At 34.5% G+C, this 17,354-nt stretch overlaps 1 protein-coding gene across 1 annotated transcript; it reads right to left on the bottom strand.

Annotated features, from left to right (window-relative positions):
• Positions 1-5,721: 5,721 nt before the first annotated feature.
• Positions 5,722-6,498, bottom strand: LOC141692042 (uncharacterized protein At4g02000-like). The gene has a single exon (XM_074496785.1). The coding sequence runs from the start codon at positions 6,496-6,498 to the stop codon at positions 5,722-5,724; it is 777 nt and encodes a 258-aa protein (XP_074352886.1).
• Between the last annotated feature and the right edge of the window lie 10,856 nt (positions 6,499-17,354).

The raw sequence follows: 17,354 nt of genomic DNA on the forward strand, positions 1-17,354 counted from the left end.
AAAAATAAAACTAAACATAATTAGATTTATTTAGCTTAGTTAGTATAATGTTGCTCTCGGGTTAAAATAAAATAATATATATTGTAACACCCCATTTTCACATCGATAAAATTCTATTCACTTTACAAATTAAAGGGCATGTTTGGAATTTGTTAAATAAAGTAATTTATCACTTAAAGTTTAAAAAAATCATATAAGTGATATGAATATTGTAAGTTATTAAAGTGTTTGGATAATTTTATGTAAAAGTTACTTATATGATAATAATGTATTTGGTAAATTATTACTTATAATTTAAAAAATTAAAATTTTACTTATTACAATTATTTAATACATGAACTTTATTTGAAAAGATTAATTTTAAGCACAAATATTCTCAAAAAACTAAAAGTTATAAAATATATTTCGTCATTTCTATAAAAACAGGAACACCCTAATAAATGTAAAAACAAAACACTACAATGCTAAACATATCTAAGTAGAACAAATATAATAAAAATAAAATAAAATAACGTAATCTACTTGTAAGATAAACAAGAGTTGAACTTCAAAATAATAAAACTCAGAATAAAAATAATCATACAAAGTGTCCGTTTGGATTTTTAAAAAAATATTACTTACGATTTAAAGTTGAAAAATGTATATAAGTGATATAAATATCGTAAATTATAAGTTATTTAGTTGTTTGAATATTTTTATGTATAAGTTACTTATAAGTTGATAATGTGTTTGGTAAATCATAATTTATAAGTTAGAATTTTTTTTTTGAAATAAAATAAAGTGTAACAAATTTCATAAAATAATAATTATGATACATGAATATGAAAATAAAAAGAAAACGTAAAAACAAGGATTTTTTGATCGGAATAAAAACTATATAATATACAATATTCATCCTAACGAAAATAAAATTATACTATTGATCCGGGTTAAAAAAATAAAACTAAACATAATTAGATTTATTTAGCTTAGTTAGTATAATATTGCTCTCGCGTTAAAATAAAATAATATATATTGTCACATCTATAAAATTTAGGACTTCTGTTTACTTTATAAATTAAAAAGCATGTTTGGGATTTCTTAAATAATATAACTTATCACTTAAAATTTTCAAACAGCAGTTTTTAGAATTACCAAACACTTTTTAACAAAAAGTTGTTATAACTGTTTAGAACAGTAATACCAAACTAAGCCCTAATCTACTTATAAGATAAACTGGAGTTGAACCTTTTTTTTTTTTTTGAAACCAAACAAAACGAGATTAAAATAAATCAGAATGTAACACATCGATGAGAAAGGATGGTACATCACACCATTCCTTCCATTCAGACATAGAACCAGTCTCTCTAGCCAAAACATGAGCCACTGTATTCGCTGAACGTCTAACAAAATACACTGAATAGGACCCTAAGTCCTTGACTATAAAATGACAATCTTCAATAATAGCTCCCAGGTAAGAGGAATCCATCGATTTACTCTCAAAAGCTTGAACAACTGCTAATGAATCAAGCTCTATATGCACGTCTGAAAGCCTCCTCCTCTTCAACCAAGAAAGTGCTTCTTTGAACGCCAACGCTTCAGCAATCTTCGGGTCCACAATACCAGTCCAGAAACCTCCATAAGCAGCTATGAACTATCCTTGATCATTCCTTAACACACAGCCAAATGAGCTCCTGCCTTCCTTTTCAAACACTGCAGCATCTATATTGCACGAAAACCAACCCAACACTGGCTTCTTCCACACTAAAACCCCTTCCCTGTCATTTAACTTCTTATGAATAACCTGATTACTCTGAGCCCTTTGCCATTGAAATAGATACACACTTGCTTCATTAACCACCATCGACGGAGTTTTGAATTTTTTATTCCATACTACATTATTCCCGTGATCCCAAATCTGCCATACTACTGAACATATGATTTCCATCTCCTTAGAAGACTTAGTCTTAAAAAACTCCTTCATTATATTTCTAACCGACAGGTCTGGACTTGAAGCAACATCCACCTTCACTCTGTTCCAGCAACTCTGAGCAAAAGAGCAATAAAACAGAGCATGCTCAGCGCTTTCCAAATGATTATGACACACTGAGCAGATAGGATAAACTTCAACAAAACGACTCCTGAGATTTTCCAATGTTGAAAGACAGTTCTGCAGTATTCTCCACACAAAGATTTTCACCTTCGGAGGAACAGTCAAGTTCCAAATTTTAAGCCAGTTAAACTCAAACTCCGAGTTAGGCAGACCATACTCATTTTGACAAAGTCTACGATAGCCACTCTTAACTGAGTAATTCCCTTTTTCCTCATCAATCCACATCCAAGAATCTTCCTCCCTGGAACAATTCAGCGGGATTTTTTGGATTTGAACCACATCTTGCTCATTGAACAAGTCTCTAAGAATCTCCAAATCCCACTCCAGTTGATCAAGCTTCAAAAGACCACTCACATTGGCTTCCTCCAACCCTTGAACGACCGGAGTTGTGATCTTTGTTTGGTTCCAACTAGGTAGCCACGGATCCTTCCAAATATTTACTGTTTCCCCCCTTCCTATTCTTTTCACACTCCCACCACAAATAAGATGATGAGCTGCCATTATACTACGCCAAACATAGCTCGGATTATTTCCTAAAATGGCCTCTTCAAACCTACACTTTGGGAAATATCGAGACTTCAATAGTCTTGAAATAAACGAGTGAGGTTGCGTAAGAATTCTCCAAGCCTGCTTACCTAGCATAGCCACATTAAACTCCTGAATGCGTTTAAATCCCATCCCCCCAAATTTTTTTGGATAACACATTTTATTCCATGCCATCCACCTAATCCCCTTATTCTTCTCTACATTCGACAACCACCAAAACCTGTTCATTAGAATCTCTATGTCCTCACATAACTTTTTTGAAAGAAGAAACACACTTGCAACATACGATGGAATCGATTGCACTACTGACTTAATCAGAATTTCCTTCCCTCCTCTAGAAATAGTTGTTCCTTTCCAGCTTTGAAGTCTATTCCATATCTTCTCTTTCACATATCTAAACGTTTCCCATCTGTTGCTTGAAACCATTTTTGGGAGCCCAAGATACATGTCATCATTACGAACTTGCACCTGTAAAACTTGACAAACCTCTGATACAATCGAGTCCACATTGTTCCAACTAAAAGAGATTGCTGACTTCTGAAAATTAATTTGTTGTCCGGAAGCTCTCTCATATAACACAAGGCACTCTCTAATATTCTCCGCTTCACTCACAGTTGCTCGAAAGAAAAGATAGCAGTCATCTGCGAAAAATAAATGAGTGATAATAGGCGCCCCATTAGCAATTTTGCATCCATGAATAGCCCCCATCACTTGTTTTCTACAGATCATCGCAGATAGGCCCTCAGCACAAAGAAGAAAAAGATAAGGCGATATAGGGTCCCCTTGTCGTAGACCTCGACTTGGAGTCACCGGACCTATCTCATTCCCCGAAACTGCGAATTTATAAGAAACTGTTGACATACAAAGCTGAATCCAGCTTTTCCACTTCGCATCAAAATCCAATTTTTCCATTACACCCAAAATAAACTCCCATTCCACTCTATCGTATGCTTTACTCATGTCAATCTTAAGAGCCGCGTATCCTGTTTTACCCTTAGTCTTCCTATGCATCCAATGATTCACTTCAAAAGCTGCAATTACATTATCCGTGATCAAACGCCCAGGAACAAAAGCAGTTTGAGTTTCAGATATAATGCTTGGTAAAACCACCTTTAAACGATTTGCTAACATCTTCGTGATTATTTTCATCATTACATTACACAACGAGATGGGCCTGAGGTCAGCCATCGTTTCTGGATTCGCTTTCTTTGGGATTAGAACCCCTACTGTATCGTTAAGACTCCCCGGAATTATACCTTCATTTAACACTCGGATACACTCCTTAGCCACGTCTTTACCAATTATACTCCAGAATTTCTGATAAAGCCCGGGATTCATTCCATCCTGTCCTGGACTTTTATCCGGGTGCATAGCAAAAATTGCTTGTTTTACCTCCTCCTCATTGAAATCACGAATTAACTCCCCATTCTGAGCCCCAGTAACTCGTTCTCCAATACAGTCCAACACCTCGTCAGCCCTCACTCCTCTAGAAGCAAACAGATCACTATAATAGTCTTCTATAACATTTCCTAGCCCTGAAGCCCAGTTCACCCAACTCCCTTCACTATTCTTGAGTTGATTAATGTGATTTTTCTTCTTTCTTGCTGAAACATACAAATTGAAATACTTAGAATTGCTATCACCCCCTTTCAACCAGAACTGCTTAGCCCTTTGCTTCCAGAAATCTTCTTTTTGAACAAGAATTTTGGCATACTCTGTCTCCGCCTCTCTCAAACATTGCACCGAGTAAGCATCATAAAGACCTCTAAACCGTTCCATTGTCTCTCTCACTCTCTGAAGTCTCTTCTGAAAATCTTTTACTAAAGTATCCCCCCACTTTTTTAACTCAAACCCACATACCTCAATTCTCTGCTCCATATCCAACCCCTCCGTTCTCCTCCAACTTTCAGCAACAATATCACTGCATCTTGATTCTCTTAACCAACAGTTTTCAAAATGATTTCTAGCAACTGGTCGCCAAACACTTACTTGAAGAAAAATTACAGAATGATCAGAAGATGGTGCTATCAGATTATAAACCTTATTTGTAGGAAAAAGCGATTTCCATCCCTCATTCACAAACACCCGGTCCAGTTTTTCTTGCACCCATCTTTCCGTACCGCGACTTCTTTCCCACGTATATGGATACCCTTCCATAGGCAAATCCGAGATTCCACACTCTAACACAGTCTCCCTAAAACCATTCAACAGCCAAGTTGGATGTTTATGGCGCCCCTTCTTCTCTTCCTCACGAAGTAAATCATTAAAATCTCCCAGGATAACCCATGGCAGAGATGATGTTGCTGCTAATGACTTTAATAAATCCCACGAATCTCTTCTCCTCGACCTCTCCGAAAAACCGTAGAAACAAGTAAGTCTCCACTTATTAATATCATCTATCTTGACTTCTGCATCAATAAAGTTTTGAGATGATGACTCTATCTTAATATTAGCTACATGTCTCCAAAGAAGAGCTAGCCCCCCTCCATGTCCCGTTCCAGCTACCGTAAACAGACCCTCATACCTCATCTTAGCTCGAATACCTTCAATTCTATCGTGATTCACCATAGTCTCCATTAAGAAAACAAACATGGGCTTCTTTAATTGGACAAGGTCCAATAAAACCTGAACTGTACGAGGATTGCCCAAGCCTCTACAGTTCCAAAATAACGTACTCATTGTGGCGGGCGGGCCTGGGTGACAGGTCCCGCCAATGCCAAGTTTTTTTGGTTCTGTTGTTCATCTTCACTCATTATAGTATCCAGCCCATTTTCGAGCCCAACTTCAAAATTTGAAATAATGCCCGTCCCATCCTTCTCCTCTCCCACCCGCTGTCTTTTCTGTTTGGATACTATTATCCCATCAATAACGGGATTATCTTCTCTAGCATTTAAATTTTCCACTATTTCCTCCTGATTTATAGTAGATGCAACTACCCTTGTTTCTTTCTCCCTAGCATCTCGCTGCATACTCCTACGATCATGGGATTTTCCAACAGCCTGACTTGATTCCCCCTCCACCTCTTTCTCGTTTGACTTCACCGGATTTACAAACGCACCGTCAGCTCCCCTTAACCACATATTTTATGCACTTATACTCTGTTTACGCATTGTTGCACGTAAGGACCCGTCATAGTTTCTGATTTCTGTACCCTGAGGATTATCAAACAACGCCTCACAAAACTTCTCAGTATGTCCTATTAACCCACAGAAAAAACAGAATGAAGGCAATCTCTCATACTTAAACTGGAACCACATCCAATCATCTCCAGCTTTTTTAATTCGCATCTTGCTTTTTAACGGTTTCATCACATCAATAGCCACCATAATCCTTAAATAATTTCTACCCATCCTTTCAAAGTTCTTAGAATCCGATTCCAGAAATCTCCCCACATAATTACCTATGGATTTCAGCACATATTCTGACTTGAAACCAAGCGGGACATCATAAATTTGGACCCATATGTAGAGTTCCGATAGCTTAATGTCCTTCAGTTGTTCATCCACATTTAACCTTTTAATAAGAAGGACTTGTTGATTAAAAGTCCAAGGACCATCATTCAGAACTCTCTGCATATCAAGATCATGAAAGAATTTAAATAGGAAAATATTTGGTTGATCCGTCTCCTCCATGAACACCCCCTTAACCGGTCTCCATATTGACGCCAAGGTATCTTGCATTGCCATAAAATTCACCTTCCTATTTGTTAAGAATCTACCCACCAAACACCTGTTATAATCTTGCTTCACGCTGTTCTCCGGAACATCCTCCAACACCAGGCCAAAATCCTCATCTCCATTTTCCAACGAGAGCTTTGAATATGCCTCTTCCAAGTTTTCAGCATTTCCAGAGCTCGCCATGAATAATAGATTGACACAGAACACCGTATTTGAAAATAAAATAGCGAAAAGAAAAAGATTTAAAACTCACCAATAGATGAGACAGAGAGAAAACTCATCATACAGATGAGACCAGCTTGGTTTCCTCTACTAACTGGAGTTGAACTTCAAAATAATAAAACTCACAATAAAAATGACCATACAAAATGTACGAGTCTCCTCACTTTCGACATATGATCATATATGATAGAAATAATAGCTTAATATGCATGTTGTCAAACAGTCCAGAATAAACTAAATTAGGCTTTTAGCCCATATATGGTTGATATTTGAATCCCCAACCAGATATTATTACTCCTCTAATTATTGTGGAAATAAAAACAAATCAAAATAAGGAAAATATTAAAAATAAAAAAAAAAATATATCTAATAATAATTAATTAGTAAAAAATGGATGTACATTAAAAAGTCGTTAAAAATAAAATAATTTTAACAAAATAAAATTTTTAGTTAGACCTTAAAAGAAATAAAATAATATATTAGATAATCTAATTAAGGTACACAAACAAAATAACAATATTAGACCTTAAAGTACTTATTTATTTTATATTTTATATACACGATATAAAAATATACAAATATAACAATAGATGATGAATATTTAATATTGAGTTAATATATATATATAATATTAATCAATATATTTATGGTTATTTGTACAATAATACATAAGTTCATAATATTGTACATAAATGTGATTTAAATAATATATACTTTATAAATTTGATAACTATTTTATCAAAATATTTAAATTTTGATTTAGTTTTGAATTTATATATATTTAATATTATACGGAAACATGATACTCCCCCATTCACTTTTTAATAGTCACATTTAGTTTTTTAGTGATCAAATTGATCAACTTTTCATCAAAAATTAAAACTCTTCCGTTAAGTATTTTAAAAAATTGAAAATTATAATAAAATAGATTAGTGGTAATTGGCAATTGCTCCGATTATCAGCAGGAAAACTCGTGCTCCTCAATCCTCCATCCGAGCAAACATGTTAATTTCAATTTTTAACTAGTATAATTTGACTAAAATATATATATATATATATATATTATATAATTAAATATATATATATAAATGTTATGTTATTAAAAAGTCCATCTAATTTATTTTAAAACATATTTTTTATTTTTTTAAAATTGTTAGTAGATAATTTTATTTAGTCAAATATTAGTCAATTTTCCTGACAAAAAATATTGGTCGATTTGACTAGTAGAAAATTATATTAAATATGTTTGACTTAACCAACACAATTTGTTAAACAACATATTATGGGAAATAAGATTTTAATACAAACAAAATTTAAAGTTATATTTTTAGTTGATTTAAAATATTATTATGGATGTAAAGTTTTTAAATGTAATTTTACAGATGTTTGAAAAAATGGTATCTTTGTAATTTTTTTAAAAGAAATTGTACTTTTGAAAATAAATTTAAAAAATATGGTATGTTTTGCAAATATGTTTCCACCATTGGATATTTTGTTCAAAAACTAGAATTATATACTTTTAAATATTAATATTAGCATATTTAAATTTTTCAAAGAAAAACTAAAATTTTACGATTCATTTTAACTATTATGATGATTATTGAAAAAATTACTCGACTCTGCAATATATATATATATATAAATATATATATATATTGAGCTGCTCAAATGAGAACTCATCTTAAAATGAGATATGAGATCTAATCTTAGCCCTTCATTTTATAATATATTTTTTATTTTTCTTGTAATCCCAACCATACATCTCTTTCTCTCACTTATTCACCCAATTTCTTTAATTCATTTCCCACATTGACACCCCACTCCATCCATTGCCACCGTTGCGCCACCACCTCCCGTCGTACTCTCTCTCTACATATCACCCCTTCTCCCCATCACTGCTTTTTATCACCCATATACCTCTGTCTCTTTCTTTGTGCAATCCCACCAATCCCACTGCCGAGTTGCCGCCAACCCCATCTCCGGTCGTCGATTTTCAGACTCATGTTCATCAGTTTTTAACGATTTGCTTTAGGTTAGGCGATTTCATTTCCGGTTTATTCCGTCAATAATTTTTAATAAATTTTGGTGTTTTCTGAATTTTTAGTGATTACTTTTTATTTTCTGGTGATTTTGGGTTGTAGTTGGTAATTCGTTACATATTGACGATCTGTAGATGGTAGTGTTGGTGGTGATGTGGTAGTGATTGTGTGGTAGTGTTTATTTTGTTGTAGGGGGTAGTAGTGGTATTGTTTCGTTGATGATTATGACGATAATGGTGGTACAAGCATGTAATCAGACATGTAATCAGGTGATTTTTATTATGAATTTGATGGTCGGAGTTATGAATGGAACTGGGGGCTAGATCTGGTGGCTGAAAATCATGGCAGAATGTAGTGATTTTTAGTGAGCAGGTGGTGATATTTCATTTTCCGGTGGTGATTTTTGATTTGACGGTGTTGATTTTATGTTTGACGGTGGTGATTTTCTGGTAGTCGCCGGAGTTGGTGGTGGCCGGAAATGGTGGATAGCGGAGGTGATGGTGGTTAATGGGTGGTTGAATTAGAAAAAAGATAATAAATATTAAAATTAAATATTAAATGAATGGTGAAGATCAATATGATGTATTTAAATGAGTGGATATTATTAGATCTCATATCTCACAATAATAAGGTTCTCATTGGAGTAAGACCCTATATATTACAGTGATTACCCTGCTTATATTCATTTAGTAAATACAAATTACACGACACAAATAAGAAAATATATATGATGATTAATGAGATATATTAAAAACGTTATCACTGCAAGAAAAAGGTTAATAGACATCACACATTAGACATCGTCCAATCATGCCACTGATGTCTAATGTGATTTCTTTCTAATTTTATGACATCATTTATTTTAAAACCGATGTCTAAAGTTCCATAAAAAAAATTGAATACGCGGCAACCCCAATTCTTTCCCCCCTTAGCCAAAAAATTCCCTCTTTAACCAAATTTTACTTCCTCCCATAATCATTTTATTTCCCCTTTTTCATCTATCATTGAGAGAAATAAAAAACTAAACCCCCTCTTTCTCAATATTTTCTCTCGACACTCTCAAAGTCTCTCTTATCTCCAATCTCTCACCATGGACTCTCTCTCTCAAACTCTCCCCCTCTCTAATCCCTCTCATCGTCAACGAGCGCTGCTTACCATCGTCTCACCATCATCTCGCCGCTCGGCTCCTCTTATATCAACTCCCTCTACTCTCATCTTTTTGCTTGAATTAGGTTTATCTCTCCCCGTCTTTCTTTTTAAAAATTGGAATTGGTCTTCAGCTCTCTCTACTCTCATCTTCTCATCTTCAAAATCTAAGCTTGAAAACCCTAGTTTTTCAAATTGGGGTTTTTCTAATTGAAACTTTAGTTTTTAAAATTCGGGGTTTTATGAAATTGAAACCTTTATTTGTTATAAGGAGAATTGTATGATTTTTAAGTTACTAACTATTTTAATTTTTTTTTGTACACTTGTTTCTGGTTGTGCTTGAGGCGTGTTATATTTGTGCAAGAGTTTGTATTATGTAAGGGCATGTGTTATTTGTTTCTTATGTTATTCTTCAAATTAAAGAGCTCTACTTTTATTAATTGTGATATTGATTACTTAATTCTTTCTGTTCAGGCGTAAGATAAGCGGCAAGAATAAGCTCAATGAATTATTTATGCGCTGCAGTTGGTCCATTTTTTGATTGTGAAGTGTTTGTAATCCCTTTTTTGATAAAACTGTTTCTATAAAATTTAGTGTTAAAGTATATTTTATTTTTGATACAGAGGAATTTGTTGAATCAATTTTGCATGACTAGCATATGATTCTTATGTTGATAATACACTTGGGGCAGGAGGTGGAGATGATAAAGAATTTAAGGGATCTCAATTGGATTGTATTTTTATTAAATAAATGAAAGAGAGTTAAGTTGTGTTGAGTTGTTCTAGTAGATAGCTTACGTTAAATCATTAATGAAACTAGTATAATGTATTTCTTGGATGTGAGATTATGTCTCCCTGTTCACATGATTTAATGTAACTTATTACTCTTTTCTTTTTGTTTTAATTATTATAAGTCATAAGTATGCTGCAAAATCATAATATATACTCACACCTCTCAGGGAACAGATTGTACCTGGAACATAATGCAGAAGGCACGGAGCGAAGGCAGACTATTTTTGTAACATCTATGACCAGGTGAAAAGAATATCATTTTATAAAATAAATTTGCATTTAATATGTGATCTGTAAATTACTAAATATATTTGTAGGAATCTAAATTTTTTATTTGATTAGTATTATTTAATTTGTGGATGAAATTTGGAACAATGTGAGTTTTATAAGAATGGTTGATGGTGATACTTTAAATTATTATTAAAGATAAGTTGCACTTGGGGTTTTAAACATACATGTATCATGTATGGGATGTCATACATACCTGTATATAAATTTGATTCATAATGATCCGTGCATATTAAAAAAAGATAGAAACTGGGATAAGTATTAAAAAAATAATTTTATATAAATAGAATTATTGAGTTAAATTGGAACCCGGAGCCCAGGAATTCTGTGTTTCAGAATTAAGTCATATGTTGAACTAATAATTTGGAGGGTTTAAGTACTTTATTAGTCGTTTATTAAATAATGAAAGTTGTTTACACACTTTCAAACTAGAAGTTTGTATTTAGTAATATTTGAACCAAAATTGTATGAGTTAGGGGTTCAATAGTATGATGGACATAATTGTAATGACCGAGAATTTTGCGTCGTAATTAAGAAAGTAAAGTATGTGTTATGTGATGAGATTATGTGATTAAGTGGTGATTATTTGTCTTATCTGTATACTAGAGTTAAGGAGCGTGAATAAAAACGTTCCAATTTAAAGAGTCAGCTTAGAAGTCGAGCTGTGGTTTCGGGCCGTCAGGTAGAACGGAACCCGTCCTAGTATGAAAATTTAATAATATAAAATGTGAATTATATGTGAAGTGAATGAATAAAGTATTTCGTCTTAAGAGACGTGTTGATTGGCAAAGATAATGAGAAGCGTAATCGAAACGCTGAGCGTCGGGCCGTCAGGCTGAACGTGACCCGGTACGCGTAAAAGAGGATAAAGATTTAAGAGTGATATATTCTATGATCAGACCTGAGTCGTTATGTGACTATATGCGTGTGATTGCTTGACTGTGTGCATGACTATATGTTCTGTGTCAATTTTGTGAATTTTAAAGGAATTATGTGATTTAAGTAAAGGTTTAATTAACCTTCGTGCATTTTTATAAAATCATCTGAGATGGATAAAAATATGGGATTTGTTCTGTTATCTTCATAGAGGTCCTAGAGACTTTTTAAAAATAATAAGTGAATTTAATTGTTGGATCTTGCATTTTTAAATCGATTTTATGAGGAAAATATATTTATTAAAGCAAATTTGCAAAAATTATATAAAATCAACCGTTCGCTCAAATTCTTATTATGAGTAATGGATAAAAAGCTAATTTCGAGACCTACGTGTTAAAGATTTTTATTCAAGACAATTTCATCTTCCCGAGAGAAAAATATTTTTACTTTGGATTTCGTTCCACTTGAGTAAAAAGAGAAACAAAATGCAAATTAAAAAGGGGGTTATTAGATTACCATTTTACCCTTGTTTGGTGGAGTATAAAACACTCCTTCCTTCCCCCATTTTCTTCTTCTTGCCGTGCACTCACTCTTTTCTCTCTTTCTCTCACTCTCACTCTCTCTCTCTTTCTCTCGGCAACTCTCTTTCTCTCTCTCTTTGATTTCTCTCAGTATATTGCCTCTCCCTCTCTAATTCCTTGAAACACTCCATGAATCTTCATCCTTAATCCATACAAGATCTTTAATTCGTGTGCATGTGTGTGTTTGTGCTTGCATGTCGTAGTGTGTGTGTGTGTGCTGGGTTCGGTTTCGAGCCAAGAACCGAGGGCTTGCTTGATTAGTTCATGTTCTGTGATTAACGTGCTGAAATCAGATTGCATGTGGTGTTGTTGCATTGGCTTTGTTAAGAAATCGGGGGGTTTTTATGGTTGGACACCCTCGAATGAGGGCACCACCGTGAAGCCACCGCCACCGGTGATGAACTCTGGTGAACCGGTGGTGAGCTATGATGTTAAAAACTGAGCTCTAGGACCTTAAGATCACTTCTTTATGTTTGCATGTGGTGTTTTGATTAATAAGGCCGAATGTCCATTATTATTTTTAAGGAAATCAAGTTTATTATGGTTAAATGCATGATTTAATGATTTGATGTTAAGAAATAGGATGATTTGTGATTCAAGGAGTAAGAATATCAAGTTGCATGTTTTGTTTTTGAAAAAGGCCGAATGGACTTAATCTTTAAAGTTGTTTGATTTGAGTAAACTTGTTTAAAGTAATAATGGATTGTTATTAGCTTGAAAAGGAATGAAATTATTGATGCATGCTAAGTTAGGTTCGAATTTTTATGTTAATAAGAAATGAAATTGATTTTTTGTGAGATAATCTTGGTAAACACTAAGTATGAATAGCCTAAAAGTGATTGCATGTTAGTCTTAAAAAGGATCAAGATGTGCATGTCCTTGTTTGGTTCTTGGATTGTGAATTTTGAATTTTTGCCGAATAGAAAATGGGTTTAGAAGAGATTGATTTGTGATTAAGTGAATGCATGCATGTTGATTGAATAATTTGATTAAAGTTGAGTCATTAGGTGATGTTTGGCTTTGTGCTTCGGAAATCTTGATGAAAATGAGTTAAATGACTAAGTTAAGGTTTAAAACAAGTTGAAAATGTGATATAAGACTTTGCATGTCAAGATTGATCTTTGCATGTGTGTTTTCTTGATAAACCTGAATGGGTCTTAGGCTTAAAAAGAGAATTGAGTTGATTTTTGCTAAAAATCTTAGTGACTAATGAGAACTTGATTGCATGGCCATGATTGAGTGGTGTTTATGTTCGAAATTTGTTAATAAAAAAATGGTACTAGTTTAAATGTTGGATCATGCTAGAACTAAAGTTGTATGGTGTGATTTTTGAGAAATTTGATTGTATATGTAGGATTATGGTTCAGATTTTTATGATTAAAAGAAAGGAGAATGGTTCTTTAAAGGTTGTTGAATGAGATACGTGTTTATGTGAATTAAAGTGAGTATTTGATTGATTTTATGGTGGGTATTTGCAATAAGGCCGAATAGGCCATAAGAAATAAAGGTCAAAACTTGATTTTGGTAATTGAAAGAATGATTGAGTGTTATATGTGAAAATCTTTGATTTTGCTTGATTGGATTGTTGTTTTGGTTCGAATTAAGGAATAAAAGAAAAGGGAATTAAGTCGATTGATATAAGTGATAGTATGCACGTAAATGTTTGGTTGTAAATGGGTCTAGTACTCGTAAAAGAGTCGTGTTAGTGTGATTTGAGAAATAGCCTAGGTCAAGCGAGTACGCTTTGATTGCTAGGTATATAAGGATATAAAAACTACGAGAAAGGATTGTGCTATGTGCTATGTGCCGTGTGCTTATTTGTATAAGCTATACTCGTATAGTTCGAGTCAAAGATATAATCGAGTTATCGTATAGAGTGATCGTTCCGGAAATGAGAGTTGGGAATCTAATTAAGATTACTGGTTTTTATTGTAGATTCGGAGCGTGAGGGCATTCGGGCTAGGAAAGGGAAAAGTATACTGGGTGGCAGTAGTTCAACCCTCAGGAAAGCAATTTCAGGCAAGTAACTGTGATTACTTGTGTAAATGATTATAAAGGAAATGTTTTTCATACCATGTAGAGTATTGAACTGTCAAAGTATATAACCCTTGCTTTATGAAACCCTGATATTGATTTGAAGTACCCTTGTTCTTGATAACCTGTTATTGATAATCCTAATAATTTCACCCTTTGATAATCTGCCTTTCTGTTCCAGTTTCCTATAATGCCATGAATCATATTGAACCTTTAATTATCTTGGATAACTCTGTTAATGATACCCTGTTTCTCTTGATCGCCCTAATGATCCCTAAGTTATTATTGATCCTTCAAATTTAGTACCTTATTATCCTTGATACAGAATTCTTGAGAATTGTTCCTTGCGTATCTTTGATTCACTCCCTGAACTTTGTTTCTTTAAAATCTGAATTAAGAATGAGTTTCGACTTGAAAGAGTCCGAATAATTTCAAAGGCTTGGTAATGATAAAATGAATTTTAGAAAACCTATTATTTTCCAACTCAAGGTTTTCCAAATGAATTCCTGATGGATTGGATTGAGACGTAAGAGGCTAGTGGGACTAGTCCAGTCATGGTAAGAGGCTAGTGGGACTAGTCCAATTTAAGGCTGAAATTATGTCGAATGGTACCTTAAAGACCGGAATGGAGGTCGATACGGGCTGATCACCCGTATATAATGAAATGGAAAGATAAGTGATCCAATCAAGGGTTCTAAATGATTATTTAAAAAGGGAACTGAAACTTTTATTCAGTAAATTGATTTTTGGAAATGAAAATGGTTTATACTGTTTTGAAAAGAGTTGATTATGTTATTGTGGAGCTTAAAGCTCGGAACCCTGATTCCTGAAATTGTTGATCATACGAATGATTCTATATCTTGAAATACTGTTGCTTTCCTCTATCGAAAGATCTATTTTGATCCTATAATGAATTGTGATGAATATCGGCTTTTGTTCTGTTTCGAGCCTTGTTTCTTGAAAGCCCAACTATTCTTCGGATACCCTTTCCTTATCTCAAAGAAAACAAAAATAAATATATGGAAATCTGCCACCTAGATTAACTAAAGTAGAATGCCCTAGTTTGTTCAAAGTATATTGAGATTTGATATTGTAGAACTGCTATATAGTTACTTGCTGAGTTTTCTACTCATTTGTTTTGTCTTAATCTAACCATGACAGTTAAGCAAGAAGATGGCCAGGCTTAGGCGCACTGCTCGTAAGAGCGTACCTGGTGGTCCCTACCGTGTTGAGGGCTTCCAGTTGCCAGAGCAGGTAGTACAGGTTATGAGTGAGCTCGCGCCTAGAAAGAGGTGTATAAAGATACAATGGGTTATCTTTCGGTTTCCAGCCGGAACCGATATTGATTATTTAATAATATTTTGGGTTTGTAAGTTATATTCTGTGATTGGTAGTTGTAATCTTGTCTCATACTTTATCCTGCTGATCCTGTTAGTAGTTAATCGGGGTTTATGCATATTTAATTATTAGAATAGAGGTGTGTGAGTCCTCATTTCCTAACCCCGAGATTGAGGGCGTCACAAGTTGGTATCAGAGCTACAGGATCTAGTCCCTGAGACAAGTTAGGTTTTAAAAAGGGGTATTTTGGGAATATGTCTATATCGTGAGAGAGTTCGACTCATGAAGAGTTGAGTTAGACTATTAGGTATAGTCTAAGGAAAGTGTTTGATTGGTAAAGCAGAAACTAGAGTTAGGGTGTTAGTTAGCTGGAAGCTTTATTTGACCCTAACATTGTTTCTTGGTTGCTGTTTTATGTTTTCTCTCAGGATCCTAGTAGTGGTAGTGACTCAGACTCAGAGATTAGCTTGACTGGTACCCCTGTGGACCCTATTCCACCCTCTCCAGAGGAGCCTGTATATGTTAGTTCAGACCCAGAGGAGGACCCTTCTGAGAGTAGTGAGATCCCTATGCAGATTTCACCCTTGAGGCCTGATTCAGAGACCCATGCCCCTGAGCCAGAGTCGGAGATGCCTAAGACTGTTCCTGTCAGTATTGGTGGCAAGGACCGAGACTTTGTGTACTCCCGCATTCCTGAGTTAGGAGCTTTCGTGGATAGACTAGCCAGAGAGTCTAGGCAGAGTGCTTCTGTTATGGATGATGAGTGGCGAGTTCAAGTGAAGATGGTGGAGCAGGTTGCCAGGAAGAGATTGGATGAGGGACCATCCACTAGTGATGTTGATGCTGAGGCCCGGAGGCTGCATAAGATCATTCGCTGGATGTTGGTTGTGTTGAGAGAGATCCTAGATGATTAGACGGGACTGTTGGTTGAGCCCGTAGATTGTTGTTGTTGTTTTCAGCGCCGGTAGGCTTTGGGATACTTGGTCAGATGCCGGGATCCCTTTTTCATTTATCTTGTTGTATTTAAGACCAGTGTAGTAGTAGTAGTTGGAAGTTAGGGGTAGATAGGGGGATGTTTTCCAGTTTTTCCTCTGTTTAACCCTGCTATTTATTGTACCTTGTTTCAGAACCTTAAAATCCAGAATATTTCCTATGTAACCCTTGATTTAAATAAATCTATTATCTTGCTTTCCTTTGTGCACCTTGTTTATCTTATAAACTGTTCTCAATGCCATATTTTAAATACAGCTATGTTTTTATACAACCATGTCTAAAGATCCTAAAACCCTATTTCTTGCCATGATAAAACAACACTGATATGAGAATTATGTAGTAATAGGATTGCATGTGCAAATTGGGTAAAACTTAAAACCCACAAAAGAGATTTCATAAAAATTGTTGTTATATATATATGCCATGCTATCGTATTGCTAAATAATTGCTCATTCAGGTTTGTAAGAAATGGCCCACTCACCAGATCACCAAGAAGAAGAAATTCCCACCCAAAACCCAGAAATAAACCCAGAAACCACTTTGATGAACAGACTTGCTCAGCTTTTGCAACAACCTGTGGCCCCAAAAGTCGGAAATTTCAAGCACTTTCAATCTGTTCATCCTCCAGAGTTCTTAGGTTTGCCAGATCCGATTAAAGCACAGTCATGGTTGAGAGAGATGGAAAAAGCCTTTGAGCTAGCCGAAGTTAAGGACGATAAGAAAGCTCAGTA

The sequence above is a fragment of the Apium graveolens genome, chromosome 10 (genome assembly GCF_009905375.1).
Source record: "Apium graveolens cultivar Ventura chromosome 10, ASM990537v1, whole genome shotgun sequence".
Classification (NCBI taxonomy): Eukaryota; Viridiplantae; Streptophyta; class Magnoliopsida; order Apiales; family Apiaceae; genus Apium; species Apium graveolens.